Source organism: Dryas octopetala, chromosome 6 (assembly GCF_963921425.1).
Source record: "Dryas octopetala chromosome 6, drDryOcto1.1, whole genome shotgun sequence".
Taxonomy (NCBI): Eukaryota; Viridiplantae; Streptophyta; class Magnoliopsida; order Rosales; family Rosaceae; genus Dryas; species Dryas octopetala.
This window is the reverse complement of record NC_141371.1, coordinates 1594132-1614741: the sequence shown is the minus strand read 5'-3', so window position 1 is coordinate 1614741 and position 20610 is coordinate 1594132. Positions and strand designations below refer to the sequence as shown.

General features: G+C 38.0%; 3 protein-coding genes and 3 pseudogenes across 3 annotated transcripts; 2 read left to right on the top strand and 4 right to left on the bottom strand.

Annotated features, from left to right (window-relative positions):
* Nucleotides 1-1297: 1297 nt before the first annotated feature.
* On the bottom strand, nt 1298-3144 carry LOC147280837 (protein IQ-DOMAIN 19-like; annotated as a pseudogene).
* An 829-nt stretch (nt 3145-3973) lies between these two features.
* Nucleotides 3974-6057, bottom strand: LOC147280836 (uncharacterized; annotated as a pseudogene).
* A 158-nt stretch (nt 6058-6215) lies between these two features.
* Nucleotides 6216-8118, top strand: LOC147280835 (uncharacterized). The gene is made up of 6 exons (XM_086249190.1): nt 6216-6407; nt 6518-6688; nt 6821-6898; nt 6993-7124; nt 7231-7311; nt 7848-8118. The coding sequence occupies exons 1-6, from the start codon at nt 6308-6310 to the stop codon at nt 7922-7924; spliced, it is 639 nt and encodes a 212-aa protein (XP_086105316.1). The 5' UTR covers nt 6216-6307; the 3' UTR covers nt 7925-8118.
* A 4270-nt stretch (nt 8119-12388) lies between these two features.
* LOC147280834 (uncharacterized) lies at nt 12389-14350 on the top strand. The gene is made up of 2 exons (XM_086246416.1): nt 12389-12519; nt 12973-14350. Exons 1-2 carry the CDS (start codon nt 12389-12391, stop codon nt 14348-14350), a joined length of 1509 nt encoding a protein of 502 aa, XP_086102542.1.
* Nucleotides 14351-14947: 597 nt separating this feature from the next.
* On the bottom strand, nt 14948-16794 carry LOC147280833 (protein IQ-DOMAIN 19-like; annotated as a pseudogene).
* Nucleotides 16795-17622: 828 nt separating this feature from the next.
* Nucleotides 17623-20173, bottom strand: LOC147280832 (uncharacterized). Its single transcript, XM_086248792.1, has 3 exons — nt 20043-20173; nt 18195-19017; nt 17623-17846 (listed from the first exon to the last, which is right to left on the bottom strand). The coding sequence occupies exon 2, from the start codon at nt 18945-18947 to the stop codon at nt 18201-18203; it is 747 nt and encodes a 248-aa protein (XP_086104918.1). The 5' UTR covers nt 18948-19017; nt 20043-20173; the 3' UTR covers nt 17623-17846; nt 18195-18200.
* Nucleotides 20174-20610: the final 437 nt, after the last annotated feature.

Genomic DNA, 20610 nt, shown 5'->3' with positions numbered 1-20610 from the left:
CACCCCAACTGTGATATTAGAGGCCGTTGCCGGGTACGACACGTGGATTTGGCATGCCAATTTTGGTTTTCCAGGGAGCAACAATGACATCAACGTATTGGATGGCTCACACCTTTTTGATGATGAGGAGCAGATGCGAAACCATCAGATCAGGTATAAGGTTAATGGCAATGACTACACAATGAGGTATTATCTAGTGGATCGGATCTATCCCAAATGGGCCACGCTTATACAAACAATAACGAATCCGGTAGGAGAGGCAAGTCAGCTATTTGCAAGATATCAAGAGTCCTACCGGAAAGATGTCGAGAGGGCGTTCGGGATTCTGAGGGCTAGATGGGAGATTCTAAAAAAGCCCGCCAGAGGATGGAAAGCCAATGATCTGGGCTATATTATGAAGACATGCATAATTTTGCACAACATGATCATTGAGGACGAGCGTCCAGAGAACGAGGACGATGAATCGGACGATGACATTGACCACGTTCAGGAAAGAATCTCCCGGGCTGTGGCACGGTATGACACTGAACCATATGATGGAGGCCAAAGTTATCAGCCAATTCTTTTAGAGCAACGGCTTTCTCGGGTTAGGTTGATACGGTCAACAACACTCCACCGGCAACTGAAGAATGATTTGGTCCAGCACCTTTGGACGCGAGAAGGAAGTCGTGGCCAAGCACAACGCCGACGCCGGCGATGAACGCCGAAATGTTGAAGATGTCTCCAATACCATTGTGTGTTTGTTTGTGTTTGTGTTTGTGTTTGTGTTTGTGTTTGTGTTTGTGTTTGTGGCTGTCGTTTTGTGTTTGTTTGTGTTTGTTTGTGATTGTTTTTTGTTTTATTTGTTTATGTTTATTTATGTTTGTCTTAAATTTTCTTGTTTTATGTTGGTGAAATGAAATAAAGGTATTGGTGGAGACAAAATATAGAATTTATATTTTAGGTAAAAAAATTATAAATTCAAATATAGTCAATATTGACCTTATATTAAAGATCTCTTTAAAATAAAACTAATGGTATAATTTTTATAAATATTTAAACTATAAATTATAACTTAACTATAACTTAATCTAACTTAGGCTTAATTTAATTATATACAATTACATTACTCTCAGCTCTTACTCTCAGCACCACTGTAGCTTCAGCACATATCACTCTCACTCTCAGGACAAAAAATCACTTTTCAGGCTATGTCTTACTCTCACTCTCACTCTCACCACTGTGGATGGCCTCAGGCTTCAGCATCCATTTATATTTCCAGCTCAAAGTTGCTGAGGGAGTAGCTGTTAGTACAAAATCACATGGGCTGCAATCACATAATTCAATGATATTAGACAACTATGAAATGAAATAGGCATCAATTAAAAATACAAACCTGCGCAATGCAGTCAAGTTAAAGAGTACAATTTTTACCTCATATGCATCAAGAAATTCAGTATAGTTGGGATGACTGGTACTTGGTGTAACCGAAGCACGCTTGCTGTCCTCAAACAATCTTCTTGACCTTTAGAGCTTAACAAACCAGCTGGGGTCATGGTTTTTAGGACCATTGGGTTTGAACTGTGAGGACGAACGTTTCAGAATTTGATCTTCTTCCATGGAAACATGTGTTGGATCTACCAATTCTGTATGCTTGCTTTTATGCTTCATGCTCCCTTCAGGCCTTTGCTTTGGCTCACTCTGTGACCTGACTTTTGCCTTCGAAGATTGTGTGTTGGCCATGTAATTTGGCATGAATGTGTAGTCATAAGACAGAGGGTCTACACAATCATGCTGTTGAAAAGGGAAAGAGGGTTCTGTTGGTTTTGGTTTGGATGCAGCCGGAACTATCCGGGGACTATTTTCTGCAGTTGTGAATGGGGATTCCTCGTATTTATGTCGTTTTGAGATGGAAAGACGTTCAGAATAAAATGTTGTACAGCCATGCTCAATCCTCTCAGCTTGTGAATGATTAAAGTAGCCACTTGGGCTTTTGGAAACTCTTTGTGTTTCATTGGGATTCATATCCATTGTCTTCTGCATATATAAATAAGGCCATATTGCAAGTTAGCATTGGAAGCTTTACTAGGTAGATTTAATTAAGATTTTACTCACATACAAATTTAGGTCCCTGACCTCATGCTTGGTATTGGGTTTATGTTCAATTGGAATCATATACATCTTATATTCGATATGTAAATGATTTTTGGTTTCAGTGTATTATACGTCTTCCCAACAACCAAAAGATGAAAAGAAACAAGGAACTTAAATTCTAAGACCATTTCCCATCTTAGAAACTGGCACAGATAAATTTATTTTAGGAAAATGTTTCAGATTAAAGGAGGAGGCTTACTCTATGCACTCCATTGTCCTGAGTGAAACCTCTTTGAATGGATGACTGCTTTTTAGTAACTACATGCGCTGCCTCTGCCATCTGAATTCTCTGAAACCGAGCTCTAACCTGGATTGCCATTAAAGCATGCATGCGCCTCACAGTAGCATTTGTTTGTTTCCTCACTATGTGACCTCTTATGAGTGCTTGTAACTTGACCAGTCCCCTTAAGGCATGCAAAGCCTTCCTCGCCTGAAACAATACCAGAAAATGATCATGAAAATAGATTAACTTAGGCTGTTCCATCTTGCTATCATAAACAAATTTGAAATGTTTGCAAATGGGAATTGCTCAGTTGTTAATCAAGAACAGGAATCTTAAAGTTTTGGAAGGAAAGTAATTCGTACCAAATAAGAACGAAAAGAAGCTTGAATCCTTGTGGCAGCATTATTTTCAACATCTCTTGCCAATAGCATGGCATGATTAATCTGCTGAACCTTCAATGGCAACTTGGTGGTGTCAATTGAATCAACAGATTTGGAAAACTTGTGGGATGCCTCTTTTCCTGCTGATTTTCCAAAGCTCCATCTGCGCTTAACTCTTGGTGTCCCTGCAGCCTTGGTAATGCTAGTAAAAGACTGAGATTGCTGATTCAAAACCTTTTCTTTCTTCTTTTCATGCTTTCCTATCAAAAAGTTTATAATCCATTTGCTTGCCTTTCCCATCTTTAATTGTTTAATCAAAGTCTTGTTCTAATTTCTAGGCTGCTGACTAAAAAGAGAGACATGCTGATACTGATAGTCATGATATATAGTTGTATACCACAAATAAAATACAGAGTTAGACCCCTTAGTCTTATATAGAGGAGTAATAGTACGACGATGTTAATTTTTGATTAAACAAACTAAATTGCTACTTAATCTTAGTTGACTCTGTATGGTAATGATACTTACTATATAATAATGAAAATCTAGTATAGTAATTAGCATGCCTGGCTTTTTCTCTCAAGTTCTTATCTGGTGTGGTCAAGTGGTGACATTATTTAATGAGTATGGCCGGCAGAGGTTTCCCTGATTAAGCCATTTGCCACCCTCACAAGTCATAACTCATAAAACATAAGCAAATTAAAGATTCCTCGCCCCAGTAAGTATTTTATGTTGGTGCACTGCATGTCCTTATATTCTCATTCATCATCAAACAACTGCTCAATTGCTTATTTGTTCCATCTTCTTTTTTCTTTTCAGTTTTCAACCTTATGGATCATTTAGCTATGAAGCCCTTAAAGAGTCCACAAACTTCTGCCCCATGCCGGCAAAAGGGATATTCATCACTTTCCAAACCGGCTTTGTAACATTAAGAACAGAAAAATAGAACTTGGTGCAAATACCCAAAAAATAAAAAGGATTGACCTTTAGTAAAAATTCCAATGATTTTTTTTTTTCCCTAATGCATGGATTAAAAAATTGGCAAATTTATAACGTACCAATCCTTGTTTTGTTAAGCTAGCTACCAAATTTCTATGGCCTGACCATTATGGCGTACTTAGTAGTGATATAGTTTTGAATATATGTGATTCTCCTTGAAAGACTGGTTAGACCCCGAAGCAATTTAGTTAAGAGAACATAACTATTCATGACCATGCAAACATGTAAGATTCAAAAATTGGTCAAAAATACTAAATTTAAGCCACATCGAATTATTAAAAACATTCAAGCATATTATAGGCCACCAAAACACAAGCACAAGATCTAATTCAACAACACTATTTCATCACTTTGTCATTTATGTGCTGACTCCCTGAACTCGAATATTAGCTCACTTCTGACTTCAGAATTGACCAGTTGTCCAACAACTAAGGATCTCCTGCCTCGCAAGCATAACTCCATCTGCATAAGAAGAAACATGAAATTATATCAAACATGACAAGATTAAGAACCAGCATATCAAGCCCAGCAGGGGCATGGAATCTAGGAAATGTCACATGAATTTTCTTTCTAAAATGCTATGTTTCAAGCTCACATAGATTAGGCAGATTGTTTTGGTGCACAGTAAAGTAATCATTTCCTATCCTGGAAGACCCAGTAGACATTCAATTTAAACTATTTCAAAGCTAGGCTCTCAATTTATCAAGCAAGTCTCTAAATAAAATAGTTATCATCCAAGAACTATTAAAAATATATATACATAGCAGGGAAAATAAAATATTAAGAAGCAAAAAAAAAAAAAAAACTAACCTCAGGTCATCTGAGCTTCCCCTTCTCACTGCTCTTCCTTGCAGCTTCCTTAACCTTCTCAATATAACCTTCAATTGGAGGAGTCAGAGTTGCCATGAACCGATTTGCTGGGAATATATGGAGTCAGATCCGGCACCATCGCTGCTGCCTTCAAATGTTCAGGCAATGCTCAATCGCCTCCTTCTTCAACCGCAACAGTGTTGTCTCTGCTGCCTGCCTTGCTCGGTGACGCCTCATCAAAACCCTACTATACTCCTTTGCAAGCCTCCGACCATCTTCAACAGTCAGTTCATATTTTGGTATCTTCTCCTCATCAACCAAACCTAGTGATATCAAATCCAAACCAGGAGTTCCCATAAGTGTTGGTTTTTTTGAGATGCCCAATTCTCCCTTATTTTTCTTCATCATATCAAGCTCACGTTGTCGGTCTTTGCTAATAAGACCCAACTTCTCTCGCTCTATCTCACGTTTTCTTTGTATAGGCGGTAAGTACCTAATAGGTGTGGGGGCATTTAAGCATTGATCATAAAATTTTTCGAGCCGATCTTTTTGAGATCCTTTCCCTCCTCCACCCTTAGGAGCAGATTCTGCAGTACCTTTTTTTACAGTTATCTTAGACCGTTTCAGTGGTGCTGCAGTTTTTGTCTTTGATTTACCCTTGGCAGTCCCACTTACAGAGCATCTCTGAAGGAAGTGGTGGCTTGAAGAAGATTCAATAGAAGATGTCAGGGGTCTAATCTTTAAGATTCGTATCATCTTCTGAAAGCCACCGAGCTCTTCAACACAATATAGTGAAAGCCTTGCTTGTACAATTACTTTAAATTGCCTGCAATTACAGTAAACCAAGAAATAGATTATAGGTTATCAAAGGGTACCAGACTTTTGATCTTGGCCATTAAAAGGATCCAATGGTCATCACAACACCATATTTATCCTACGTTTACCTGCACACGCCAAATATACCGGCGTCCTCGAAGCCGCCTCGCCATCTCAGATTTTTCTAACTTTTTGTCTTTCACCATCTTCTTTTACTTTTACTAGCTTAGCTGGAAGCCTGGACCTCCGCAGTACTCTACCACTGCGCTTGCTTCAGCCTTCAAAATATCAATATTAATCAAATTAATATTCTTTTCATTTTCTGGCCTTTACTTGCTTGCGAGTTGCGAATTAAATTATGTAAATTAATAATGCAAAAGAGAATATTATAATAAATTAAGTTACTCAATTTTGTTATGCAGTACTGTTGCGGTGCAGTGGTGCTTTTGCAAGAATTTCAGAATATTGAGTAAAGAAATCAGATATGAAATGATAAAGAATTGGTTGCATGGTGATGGTTGGTTCTGGTGTTCTGGACACTGGGAATTAGCTAGCTTTTGCTTGCCATATGCGCATCATTCCATTTGCGCAGGAATTTCCATCATTCCTTTCTTCCCAACCTCTCTGCCGCCATCATTATCCTTCGTACTCTTACTCTACACATCACACATATCCGAGAGGCTGGCAGAGGATCCTTATCCGAAAGGAAAGAAAATTAAGGGTTTGAATTAAAAGTCATGTGCCAGTCTGGTACCAAAAGATTGGCAGAGGATCTAGGTCCACATATTCTTTTTCAATGTTTGGGTTCTAAGAAATCTTCAAAACCTTTCAACCTTTATATATATAGATCCCAAGAGCTTTAGAAGCACAACACCACCTTCACCTATTCTCTAGCATCAGATAAAATCTCTCTCTCTCTCTCTCTCTCTCTGAAAGACTGAAACAAATGGCTTTCTCTAAGACCATGGCCTTTGTAGCTGTGCTTGTGGTACTGCTACCCATGTCTGCTTTTGCTTGGGACGGGGATATATCTCCTTCTATTGCCAGTAAGTACTTCATCCTCTGCCTCTCTCTGAAACACACAACCTATGTAAACATTAATTTTGTACCTTTCTGGTTATATATCTTGTTAATGTTGGGTACCTTCAAATTACAGATGAGTCAGATGACATTTGTGAAGAAGTGGAGTGTGGAAAGGGATTCTGCAAATTTGATACAGACCAGCCATTAGGCTTCTCCTGCGAGTGTGATCAAGGTTGGAAACGAACCCGTGATGACGATGATGATGATGGTGACCACAAATTTCTCCCTTGTGTCATTCCCAACTGTAAGTTCATATTCTCTCCCTCTCAAAATAACACTTCCAATTTTGCATATATATTCATTATTCAACTTTGTTCTTTAATTAAAGGGTCATGACCAATTCACTCATCTTTGTCAATTTATCATGACTTTGCAGGTACACTGGACTATGATTGCCAGCCAGCCCCAATCGTTCCTGAAACAGAAGTTCCAGACAACATATCCGCCTTTGATCGTAATTACTATTAATCACCTCAATCATCACATCCATTCATTCTCATAATTACTTGCTTCTTTTCCTAATGACTTGTTTTTCTGTGGTTTAACAGCTTGCTACTGGGTTGACTGTGGGGAAGGTGAATGTGTGAAGAATGCAACATATGAATACAAACCCGTATGTAAATGCAATTCAGACTCCTCTAATCTTCTTGATATCTCAGCATTCCCCTGCTACAAAGAATGTAAGAACACTAAACTTGTATTTTGGTTTTAAAAAAAATAAAAATTAACAAACAAAAAAAAGTTCAAGAAATGAATAGGAGCTCTAAATTTTTTATTATCTTTCAGGCACACTTAAACCCGACTGTGCAAGCCTTGGAATTAAGGTTGCAAATTCAACTTCTGGCACTGGGAATGTTAGTAATCAAGGTGAGATTGACGGTCGAGAAAACACCAATATCTGCTCGATCTTTACTTGTCTTTAGTATTATTAGTATTTAGATTATCACAGTTTGAATTTAATCTGAACACATGGCACTCTTACATAATAATTAATTAAGAGAAGGTGCCACACCTAGATACAACCACCAGGGTACAGTAATACCTGTTGAGGAACTATTAGAATAAAGATTTCATAGTGTCTTCATGTATTGTCTTACAAATAATGTTTCAGTATTTTAAAGGTATAGGTAGTCAAACCCATGATCTGTTTCTAAAAAATAAGAGGTTTTAAAATTGGCTTTTGCATCTTACACTTGCTTGGTGAGGATTAAGACTTAGTCAAGACACCTTGAGGTTCCAGAAGTATACAGCTCTACGCAATTGACTTTTAAAAGGCATCATTTAATTTGAAGGCCATGGGACTAAGACAACATCCAATTTACTAATTTAGTAAATCAGAAAACAGTATTTCAAAGAAGCAAACATGCATACTGATGGTTTTCTCCTTTGCTCTTGTTTTGCAGCTATCTCGTTTCTTCCAGGAAAGTTCCAGTTGATGACCATTGTGATGGTGTCTGTGGGTATGATTCTGTGGAAGTAGGGTACTGGAAATTGTTGTCACCTGATTGTGCTTCATTTATTGTAACATTCCTTGATTTTTCCCAGTTGATCATTTTGTTTTGTAAAGCCAGTTTGTATAAATAAGTCAAAACAGTCATACACCAATGACTGTCATATATACAACACCTCTGTAGACAGATTGTTCTGAGTACATTAATTCCATTTCCTTGTCTATTTTGCTCTTTGGATTCAAGTAAATTATACTGAAATGAAATAACAACAAGTGGACTAAACGGTTAAAAGTCACATTTTATCAAACTTACATCAGATTTTTCAAAAGAATCCGATGGCATTCCAAGATAATATACAAACTCAACACGGAAGAAGTGGTTCCCACAGAAACCAGGTAGAAATAGATTTCTTGATGAGAATTACAAGTCATACTGTTGTTGACTGTACTTACCTCTAATTTTTTGTACGGATGGGGATTTTTCTCTTAGTTTTTTATTGTCTTTTAAAGATAAAGTGGATTTGCATCTTTTTTGAAAGTTGTTGCTACTCCCAAAAAGTTATTATGCACTCTGCAGTCTCTTCTCCTGTTTTTTTTTGTTTTTTTTTTAATTTATCTACTTAAATGACAAATTTGCCCATCTGACCCATTGTCCTCGTAAACTTATGCAAAAACATTTAATGAATTCCTTATCTTTTGGTATTCAAAATTCCATAAAAACAAAAGCACTTAAAATAGGAAAATACTTGGTGTGCAATTGTGCATCCACCCCTCCCTCTAAAAATCCTGTTCGGGGTGAAGGTGTTTTATATATAAAAGGCTTAGGTATAGCTCATCACAATTCAGTTTTTGGTGCCTGCCGCTCAACACAGTGATCTACATCTGTGCGGCAGTACCCCAGTTTTAGTTTTACTTCTTTTTCTCTATGCCTTTCGTACAACACAGGAGAAATCAGTTCTAGTACTTCTTTTCTTTTTTCGTTTTTGGTCATGATACACCCAATTGTGAATGGGTGGGTGTTTGGGTTGAAAATGGTGGAAGTCAGGACATGAGTGGTGTGAGGGAGAAAAAAAAAAATGAAAGAGAAAGAAATAGGAGTGTTGACCGGCCGGAGTTGGGGAGTCGGTGTTGGAGGGAGGGGCAGCTGGAAAGATGGCTGGACGAAGGGGAGGGCTTCTGTTCTCATCAAGTTTAGCCCCGATTCTCTTGTCTACCCTCTCGCCAATTCTTGCCGACACAGCTGTATTTCTCCTCGATTCTTCTTGATTTCTTCTCGATTCTTCTTTATTTGTTTCGACAGCCTCGTGGTGGACTGCTGTTCTTCGTTCGATTGAGAGATGTGGTTAAAACTCCGAATTTCTCAATTCTAGTGAGAGTTAGCATGAGAAATTCGGAGTTTCAACCACGATCGGTGTCAGCTGTCACTCTCTCTACCCTTTCATCCCTCAATCGAAGAATCGAGAAGAAATAAAGCTGTGTCGGCAAGAATTTGACGAGGTTAGAGAAGAGAATCAGGGCTTTGATGAGAGGCAGGTGATTCTTAACAGGCTGGAGACAAAATCGAAATTTCTAGGGTTCTGGTAACTATTCTTATTTTTTTTGTTCTTTTTATTATTTTGATGCTTCTGACTTTGTGTACCAAGAATCATCTGAGCATCTTTTATTATTTTTTTGTTTTAGAAATTCCCCTATTAATACTAAATCTACCCACCAACATTCTTTCAAGTGGGATCGAAGAAGAGTCAAATTAGCAGTACACAGCTTGCAGATGGAGATGGATGCATATAATACGGGATCATGATATAGCTTTGATCTGCAATTTGCAATTGACAATGATGTCTTATACATGATGTATATCACGTCATGGTATTCTTCATATGATAGTTCATGATCGTTATCTAGATGTAATATACGTGTACATCATATCCAGGCATGCATTCACTTGTAAAAATAGATGTAAGGCAACTCTTATTGCTTATTAGAAGAAGGATTCAATTGCAAAATTTACCAGAGCCACCTTTTATGCACATCAAAACAAATTTTTGATGTTTGCTGAAATTAACCAGAGCACAGAAATTTTCATATGTTTGCATTTGTCTTGGTATTTTCATTTTCTTTATTGTAATTGATGTTTGAGATTGTTGGTTATTTTGGGAGTCTCTGTATTGCATAAAAATGTGTGTGTTTTTTTTCCTTTTAGATTGAAATATTTTGTTACGTTTCATTCCAGGCACAAACCACTTTGTTCTTAGATTGAAATATCTTGTTGTAATTCATTGTGATGCATTCATTGTCTGTGTCTCCTTTGAAAAAAAAAAAAAAATTGTCTGTGTCTCCATAAATGCAAGAATGATGATGCTATCATGAAATGACACTGAACGCATAAATAAGTTCAATTAGTGATTAGTATATTTCACTGAAAAGTTTCTTTCTGTGCGATACATGCTATATAGGTCTGTAAGAACTCTTCATTCTTCAGGCCTTCCACAGTGGTGAGCTTGAGAGTGAGAGTGAGAGTGCCCTGAAGCTCTAATTTTGCTTACAGTGGGCCGGAGTAATGAGAGTGAGGGTGAGTGAGGGTTAGAGTTGAGGGTGAGGAGAGGATCCGGCTGAGAGTGAGAGTGTGCGAGTTTTTTATCAAAGTGGGCCCCACCGAAATCGAAAAGACGAAAAAGGGCAGAGAGAAGAATTAAAACCCTTCAGCACAGTCTGGAATTTTCGTTATTGGCAGGGGCATTTTTGTACTTGCGGAGGGAGAGAAAACAGTGGCCGACAAGCTACTGTTCACCAGCAGAAGCACCGAAATCAAAAAGACGAAAAAGGGCTTTTGACAAATTCAAAAAGCTGAGGCACGGTCCGGAATTTTCATTATTGGCAGGGGCATATTGGTACTTCGGAGGGAGGGGATAAAGTGGCCGACACGCCACTGTTCACCGCAGGTGCTGCCTCCCACTCGCCCACACGCGCGCCTGCTTCACACCGTTGGCCCAGATCACTTGCTCGTTGCAGATCAACGGTCCTCTTTTTAAGCCCGGTTTCAATTAAAAAAAAAGAAGGCAGCAACACGTGGCAGCGTCTGGAGGCTCAGATGAGTGTATCCGTTGGAGATCAACGGCTAGAATTAATTGACCGTTATAATGCAATTAAAAATACAAAAAAAATTCGAAAAAATATTTAAAAATTCTGAAAAATTTATAACGGCTATTTCATCATTTTTCCTATAAATTGAGCATTCACACTTCATTTTTTCACACATCTATCTATCCAATTCATTCATTTTATCAATCTATTCAAATCACCTCACTTTTCCTAGAAAATTCTTTTTTTCCAATCATGGAAAATGCAAAGAAAAAGAATTGGTCCATTGAAGAAGAGGTAGCGCTTGTTGAAGCTTGGATGGAAAATTCGGAAGATTGTGAAATCGGATCCAATCAAAGAAACATGGAATTTTGGAATAAAGTGTACGATCAATTTATTCGGAAATCTCCTCTCGCCGTGAGGAATGGGCGACAAATTGGGGCGGTCATGGCTCACTTCAAGAAAATAGGGCAAGCCACCTCGAAATATCATAAATGTATCTTGGCGGCCGAACGATCACGCACTAGCGGGCAAAATCAAATTGATACGGTGAGTTTTGCTAATTAAACTCAAATATTTTTGTTAATTAAATTCACATATTTATGTTTGATTAATATGTGTGTACTCTATTTTAAATTGTGTATACTTTATTTTTGCTAGTTAAACTCAAATATTTTTATTAATTAAATTCACATATTTATGTTTGATTAATATGTGTGTACTTTATTTTAAATTGTGTATACTTTATTTGTGCTAGTTAAACTCAAATATTTTTGTTAATTAAATTCACATATTTATGTTTGATCAATATGTGTGTACTATATTTGAGATTGTGTATACTTTATTTGTGCTAGTTAAACTCAAATATTTTTGTTAATTAAATTCACATATTTATGTTTGATCAATATGTGTGTACTATATTTGAGATTGTGTATACTTTATTTTTGCTAGTTAAACTCAAATATTTGTGATAATTAAATTCAAATATTTGAGTACCATTTATAATTCATTAATTTGTTTTCATATTACTAGGTGACCTTTGCCAACGCACGATACCAAGCAATAAACCCGAAAAACCGTCCTTTTGCTTGGCACCATTGTTTTGCTAAGATGCAACACTTTGTGAAGTGGCAACATGCACAAACCGACACCCCCACTGATGCCAATACCGAAGCTGAAGCGGTTCAATTGAGCGCGGATGAGGATGCCCCGGCCTTTCAACCACTTAGCGGTAGTCGCCCGAGGCCACCTGGTAGAAACAACTCCAAGAGGGCCAAACAAGTTGATACTAATGATGATGACCTTGCCGATAGTATCAGGTTTCTTTGCCACGGGCAGAAGGACATAGCTGCTTCACGCGACCGATTGATCAAAGAGCACACCGATTTCAAACAAAAGCAGCAAGATTATGAGGTCATGGGCAAGGACCTCACCAACATGCACGGAGAACAACGAGCGTTTTGGGAGGCACAACAGCGTGAGGTTTTGGCGAGGTGGAGGGCAAGTGCTGCTAACGAGGCCAATCAGGGCACGTCAAGCTCGGGAGGGTACTTCCCCAACACTGACTTTTCACAATATGACTGACGTGTCATTGTTTTTCCAACTATTTCTGTCGTTTACTTTATGTATGCATTTTATTATGAATTAAAATAAAATACCCTATTATTAAATATGTCACGGATTCCTTTACTTTTCCAAGATGATAGGATAGCCTGTTATGACTGATGATAAGATTTTGATTCGTTTAACTTTCCAAGATGATAAGATTCTGATTCGTTTAACTTTCCAAGATGATAAGATAGCCTGTTATGACTGATGATAAGATTTTGATTCGTTTAACTTTCCAAGATGATAAGATTCTGATTCGTTTAATTTTCCAAGATGATAAGATTTTGATTCGTTTACATTATCACACCTAGTCTATAAATTTCACCATGTCGTGCCTTCACCAATTCACCCTGCTTAGTAATTGCAGAAAATTCGTTTACACTTTGCTTCAGGATGTCTACCCCCCACAATTATGATTCAGATGAAGAGATGTTTCAGGCACAACTAGACATGTACGATGACCAGCTCGCAAATATCACGGCGTGTGCCATGGCTGCTTACCGACGACATACACAACGAAGTGAAAGAAGGCCAATACATGGAGGCACATCCCAACCACGACGATATATCCCTCGAGACCGACAACTAGGCCATGGTCTTATTATGAGCAACTATTTCGACCCTGGAGCAAGATATACTGAAGAGATGTTCCGACGACGCTATCGGATGAAGAAATCACTATTCTTAAAGATGATGCAAGATGTGTGCAACAAAGATGTCTACTTCCAACAAAGACAAGACGCTACTGGAAGATGGGGCTGTACGCCAGAGCAAAAACTGACTTCGGTCATGAGAATGCTCTCCGCTGGGTACTCGGCTGATGCCCCAGACGAGGGCTTCCAAATTGCCCAAACCACAGTGCTGGAGTCATTCAAGAAGTTCATAAGAGTTATTCCGGAGGTGTACGGAGCGGAATACCTCCGCACACCAACAGTGGCTGATCTCCAACGGCTATTGCGTAAGGCTAAAAAAAGAGGATTCCCAGGTATGCTAGGGAGTCTGGATTGCATACATTGGGAATGGAAAAATTGCCCAGTAGGACAACAAGGGGCATATCAAGGCCATTATCACACCCCAACTGTGATATTAGAGGCCGTTGCCGGGTACGACACGTGGATTTGGCATGCCAATTTTGGTTTTCCAGGGAGCAACAATGACATCAACGTATTGGATGGCTCACACCTTTTTGATGATGAGGAGCAGATGCGAAACCATCAGATCAGGTATAAGGTTAATGGCAATGACTACACAATGAGGTATTATCTAGTGGATCGGATCTATCCCAAATGGGCCACGCTTATACAAACAATAACGAATCCGGTAGGAGAGGCAAGTCAGCTATTTGCAAGATATCAAGAGTCCTACCGGAAAGATGTCGAGAGGGCGTTCGGGATTCTGAGGGCTAGATGGGAGATTCTAAAAAAGCCCGCCAGAGGATGGAAAGCCAATGATCTGGGCTATATTATGAAGACATGCATAATTTTGCACAACATGATCATTGAGGACGAGCGTCCAGAGAACGAGGACGATGAATCGGACGATGACATTGACCACGTTCAGGAAAGAATCTCCCGGGCTGTGGCACGGTATGACACTGAACCATATGATGGAGGCCAAAGTTATCAGCCAATTCTTTTAGAGCAACGGCTTTCTCGGGTTAGGTTGATACGGTCAACAACACTCCACCGGCAACTGAAGAATGATTTGGTCCAGCACCTTTGGACGCGAGAAGGAAGTCGTGGCCAAGCACAACGCCGACGCCGGCGATGAACGCCGAAATGTTGAAGATGTCTCCAATACCATTGTGTGTTTGTTTGTGTTTGTGTTTGTGTTTGTGTTTGTGTTTGTGTTTGTGTTTGTGGCTGTCGTTTTGTGTTTGTTTGTGTTTGTTTGTGATTGTTTTTTGTTTTATTTGTTTATGTTTATTTATGTTTGTCTTAAATTTTCTTGTTTTATGTTGGTGAAATGAAATAAAGGTATTGGTGGAGACAAAATATAGAATTTATATTTTAGGTAAAAAAATTATAAATTCAAATATAGTCAATATTGACCTTATATTAAAGATCTCTTTAAAATAAAACTAATGGTATAATTTTTATAAATATTTAAACTATAAATTATAACTTAACTATAACTTAATCTAACTTAGGCTTAATTTAATTATATACAATTACATTACTCTCAGCTCTTACTCTCAGCACCACTGTAGCTTCAGCACATATCACTCTCACTCTCAGGACAAAAAATCACTTTTCAGGCTATGTCTTACTCTCACTCTCACTCTCACCACTGTGGATGGCCTCAGGCTTCAGCATCCATTTATATTTCCAGCTCAAAGTTGCTGAGGGAGTAGCTGTTAGTACAAAATCACATGGGCTGCAATCACATAATTCAATGATATTAGACAACTATGAAATGAAATAGGCATCAATTAAAAATACAAACCTGCGCAATGCAGTCAAGTTAAAGAGTACAATTTTTACCTCATATGCATCAAGAAATTCAGTATAGTTGGGATGACTGGTACTTGGTGTAACCGAAGCACGCTTGCTGTCCTCAAACAATCTTCTTGACCTTTAGAGCTTAACAAACCAGCTGGGGTCATGGTTTTTAGGACCATTGGGTTTGAACTGTGAGGACGAACGTTTCAGAATTTGATCTTCTTCCATGGAAACATGTGTTGGATCTACCAATTCTGTATGCTTGCTTTTATGCTTCATGCTCCCTTCAGGCCTTTGCTTTGGCTCACTCTGTGACCTGACTTTTGCCTTCGAAGATTGTGTGTTGGCCATGTAATTTGGCATGAATGTGTAGTCATAAGACAGAGGGTCTACACAATCATGCTGTTGAAAAGGGAAAGAGGGTTCTGTTGGTTTTGGTTTGGATGCAGCCGGAACTATCCGGGGACTATTTTCTGCAGTTGTGAATGGGGATTCCTCGTATTTATGTCGTTTTGAGATGGAAAGACGTTCAGAATAAAATGTTGTACAGCCATGCTCAATCCTCTCAGCTTGTGAATGATTAAAGTAGCCACTTGGGCTTTTGGAAACTCTTTGTGTTTCATTGGGATTCATATCCATTGTCTTCTGCATATATAAATAAGGCCATATTGCAAGTTAGCATTGGAAGCTTTACTAGGTAGATTTAATTAAGATTTTACTCACATACAAATTTAGGTCCCTGACCTCATGCTTGGTATTGGGTTTATGTTCAATTGGAATCATATACATCTTATATTCGATATGTAAATGATTTTTGGTTTCAGTGTATTATACGTCTTCCCAACAACCAAAAGATGAAAAGAAACAAGGAACTTAAATTCTAAGACCATTTCCCATCTTAGAAACTGGCACAGATAAATTTATTTTAGGAAAATGTTTCAGATTAAAGGAGGAGGCTTACTCTATGCACTCCATTGTCCTGAGTGAAACCTCTTTGAATGGATGACTGCTTTTTAGTAACTACATGCGCTGCCTCTGCCATCTGAATTCTCTGAAACCGAGCTCTAACCTGGATTGCCATTAAAGCATGCATGCGCCTCACAGTAGCATTTGTTTGTTTCCTCACTATGTGACCTCTTATGAGTGCTTGTAACTTGACCAGTCCCCTTAAGGCATGCAAAGCCTTCCTCGCCTGAAACAATACCAGAAAATGATCATGAAAATAGATTAACTTAGGCTGTTCCATCTTGCTATCATAAACAAATTTGAAATGTTTGCAAATGGGAATTGCTCAGTTGTTAATCAAGAACAGGAATCTTAAAGTTTTGGAAGGAAAGTAATTCGTACCAAATAAGAACGAAAAGAAGCTTGAATCCTTGTGGCAGCATTATTTTCAACATCTCTTGCCAATAGCATGGCATGATTAATCTGCTGAACCTTCAATGGCAACTTGGTGGTGTCAATTGAATCAACAGATTTGGAAAACTTGTGGGATGCCTCTTTTCCTGCTGATTTTCCAAAGCTCCATCTGCGCTTAACTCTTGGTGTCCCTGCAGCCTTGGTAATGCTAGTAAAAGACTGAGATTGCTGATTCAAAACCTTTTCTTTCTTCTTTTCATGCTTTCCTATCAAAAAGTTTATAATCCATTTGCTTGCCTTTCCCATCTTTAATTGTTTAATCAAAGTCTTGTTCTAATTTCTAGGCTGCTGACTAAAAAGAGAGACATGCTGATACTGATAGTCATGATATATAGTTGTATACCACAAATAAAATACAGAGTTAGACCCCTTAGTCTTATATAGAGGAGTAATAGTACGACGATGTTAATTTTTGATTAAACAAACTAAATTGCTACTTAATCTTAGTTGACTCTGTATGGTAATGATACTTACTATATAATAATGAAAATCTAGTATAGTAATTAGCATGCCTGGCTTTTTCTCTCAAGTTCTTATCTGGTGTGGTCAAGTGGTGACATTATTTAATGAGTATGGCCGGCAGAGGTTTCCCTGATTAAGCCATTTGCCACCCTCACAAGTCATAACTCATAAAACATAAGCAAATTAAAGATTCCTCGCCCCAGTAAGTATTTTATGTTGGTGCACTGCATGTCCTTATATTCTCATTCATCATCAAACAACTGCTCAATTGCTTATTTGTTCCATCTTCTTTTTTCTTTTCAGTTTTCAACCTTATGGATCATTTAGCTATGAAGCCCTTAAAGAGTCCACAAACTTCTGCCCCATGCCGGCAAAAGGGATATTCATCACTTTCCAAACCGGCTTTGTAACATTAAGAACAGAAAAATAGAACTTGGTGCAAATACCCAAAAAATAAAAAGGATTGACCTTTAGTAAAAATTCCAATGATTTTTTTTTTCCCTAATGCATGGATTAAAAAATTGGCAAATTTATAACGTACCAATCCTTGTTTTGTTAAGCTAGCTACCAAATTTCTATGGCCTGACCATTATGGCGTACTTAGTAGTGATATAGTTTTGAATATATGTGATTCTCCTTGAAAGACTGGTTAGACCCCGAAGCAATTTAGTTAAGAGAACATAACTATTCATGACCATGCAAACATGTAAGATTCAAAAATTGGTCAAAAATACTAAATTTAAGCCACATCGAATTATTAAAAACATTCAAGCATATTATAGGCCACCAAAACACAAGCACAAGATCTAATTCAACAACACTATTTCATCACTTTGTCATTTATGTGCTGACTCCCTGAACTCGAATATTAGCTCACTTCTGACTTCAGAATTGACCAGTTGTCCAACAACTAAGGATCTCCTGCCTCGCAAGCATAACTCCATCTGCATAAGAAGAAACATGAAATTATATCAAACATGACAAGATTAAGAACCAGCATATCAAGCCGAGCAGGGGCATGGAATCTAGGAAATGTCACATGAATTTTCTTTCTAAAATGCTATGTTTCAAGCTCACATAGATTAGGCAGATTGTTTTGGTGCACAGTAAAGTAATCATTTCCTATCCTGGAAGACCCAGTAGACATTCAATTTAAACTATTTCAAAGCTAGGCTCTCAATTTATCAAGCAAGTCTCTAAATAAAATAGTTATCATCCAAGAACTATTAAAAATATATATACATAGCAGGGAAAATAAAATATTAAGAAGCAAAAAAAAAAAAAAAACTAACCTCAGGTCATCTGAGCTTCCCCTTCTCACTGCTCTTCCTTGCAGCTTCCTTAACCTTCTCAATATAACCTTCAATTGGAGGAGTCAGAGTTGCCATGAACCGATTTGCTGGGAATGGAGTCAGATCCGGCACCATCGCTGCTGCCTTCAAATGTTCAGGCAATGCCTCAATCGCCTCCTTCTTCAACCGCAACAGTGTTGTCTCTGCTGCCTGCCTTGCTCGGTGACGCCTCATCAAAACCCTACTATACTCCTTTGCAAGCCTCCGACCATCTTCAACAGTCAGTTCATATTTTGGTATCTTCTCCTCATCAACCAAACCTAGTGATATCAAATCCAAACCAGGAGTTCCCATAAGTGTTGGTTTTTTTGAGATGCCCAAGTCTCCCTTATTTTTCTTCATCATATCAAGCTCACGTTGTCGGTCTTTGCTAATAAGACCCAACTTCTCTCGCTCTATCTCACGTTTTCTTTGTATAGGCGGTAAGTACCTAATAGGTGTGGGGGCATTTAAGCATTGATCATAAAATTTTTCGAGCCGATCTTTTTGAGATCCTTTCCCTCCTCCACCCTTAGGAGCAGATTCTGCAGTACCTTTTTTTACAGTTATCTTAGACCGTTTCAGTGGTGCTGCAGTTTTTGTCTTTGATTTACCCTTGGCAGTCCCACTTACAGAGCATCTCTGAAGGAAGTGGTGGCTTGAAGAAGATTCAATAGAAGATGTCAGGGGTCTAATCTTTAAGATTCGTATCATCTTCTGAAAGCCACCGAGCTCTTCAACACAATATAGTGAAAGCCTTGCTTGTACAATTACTTTAAATTGCCTGCAATTACAGTAAACCAAGAAATAGATTATAGGTTATCAAAGGGTACTAGCACATGTATTAAAATCACATCATCCACCAGCCCAAATGCAAAACCAGTATTACAGCAAAAATAGGTCAAACAAAAAGTGCCATAATCTCAACTCAACTAAGCCTTTTATCCAAATACTCATATTCATAGGATCTGACAAAATTTTAAATTGGATTCGAAGGAAAGTCCCAAAATATTACGAAATTTCAGAAACTAGCATTCGTGAGAAAAAAAGAAAAAAAAAAAAAGCAATAGTTTCAAAAAACCCAGTTGTGGATTCTAAGAGTTGCAATATTATATTCAAATTCTATCACTTCAACAGCCAGATACAAATACTTGGGATCCAATTTCAGCAGACCTTGTATTAGGGAAACAGCCAGATAAAATACAATTACAACTACTTCTATTAGCTTAGACCGTAAAGCAAGGATTTCATTTCCAGGTGCAAAATCACAGTAAAATCTAACCAACCATTCAAAGTCACACTTCCTTTTCCCCCTGTTTTTTTTTTCTAATTTTCTAATGAAAAGTTAAAAATCACAGCGTATAAACATGAATGAAATACCAACAAGTAAATTACAAGGGCGGAACCAGAAATCTTTAGGGAGGGATGAACCAAGAGCATCCCCAATCTTCTTACTTTTGTCAAACGCTCACAGCATTACCCATAATTCTGGTATAATTTAATTACAATCCTGAGAATAAACTTTCAATAAATCCCCAAAAAAAAAAAAATCTAACCTGAGAAGGAAACCTAACTAAAACAATGTGTACCTCAAATTACACAGAATGCTAAAGGAGGAATAGAAGAATCTTATCATTTTCCAAAGAAGATTGGAAATTTGAAATATTACCCATCAAATTTTCATGCTTAGAGAGAACCAATGTTCAGAAACGCGACAAAGGAAAACAGAGAAACAAATCGATCAAAAAAATTTGAGACATGGAAGCATTCAAGTGAAAATTACAAAGACATATACGCTGACAAACATACCTATTAGCTTAACTGAACCGCAATAAGCTCATTAGCTGTGGTAGGATTTTGCTGATGAGCGACTACAGACTAGTGAGGAACTGAAACTGAGGACTGAGAAAAGAAAATCGACGGAGACGAGAAGGTTACTTGGGCTTAGGGCTTAACTATGGTTGGGCTAGAGTTGGGCTTGGGTGAGGTGAACTTCTCCAATCCAATAAAGTCACATATGGGCCCATAAGACAACAAAACTAGCCCAAGCTTGTTAATTAAGAGTTAATTAAGATTTAATTTTCTCTCTCCCCACTTGGATACCATAGCATCCATGCTTGTATATATTATTGTTGTATAATACAGTGCTAGCTAGCTTAGAACATTAATTCTGGCCAGAAAGAGAATCATTATCAACTGTAGCCTTGGTTATGCCATTGGCATGCTAACTAATTGAGTTAGGTTGGTATTTTTTTAGTGCTAGCTCACCCAAATAATTGTTTATTTTTGTATAAATAAGAACACCATACATGGGCATACATATAACTACTCTATTTCAAAACATTGATTCGAATATTGATCAGCAAACTATGTTTTT

What these genes read in the sequence shown, in the direction of transcription:
- LOC147280835 (XM_086249190.1), top strand. Translation starts at nt 6,308, where the DNA reads ATGGCTTTCTCTAAGACCATGGCCTTTGTAGCTGTGCTTGTGGTACTG. An exon ending in TATATCTCCTTCTATTGCCA is followed by an intron (nt 6,408 to 6,517) that starts GTAAGTACTTCA and finishes TTCAAATTACAG; the next exon opens with ATGAGTCAGATGACATTTGT. An exon ending in CCCTTGTGTCATTCCCAACT is followed by an intron (nt 6,689 to 6,820) that starts GTAAGTTCATAT and finishes ATGACTTTGCAG; the next exon opens with GTACACTGGACTATGATTGC.
- LOC147280834 (XM_086246416.1), top strand. Translation starts at nt 12,389, where the DNA reads ATGGGCAAGGACCTCACCAACATGCACGGAGAACAACGAGCGTTTTGG. An exon ending in GGCACGTCAAGCTCGGGAGG is followed by an intron (nt 12,520 to 12,972) that starts GTACTTCCCCAA and finishes ACTTTGCTTCAG; the next exon opens with GATGTCTACCCCCCACAATT.
- LOC147280832 (XM_086248792.1), bottom strand. Translation starts at nt 18,947, where the DNA reads ATGATACGAATCTTAAAGATTAGACCCCTGACATCTTCTATTGAATCT.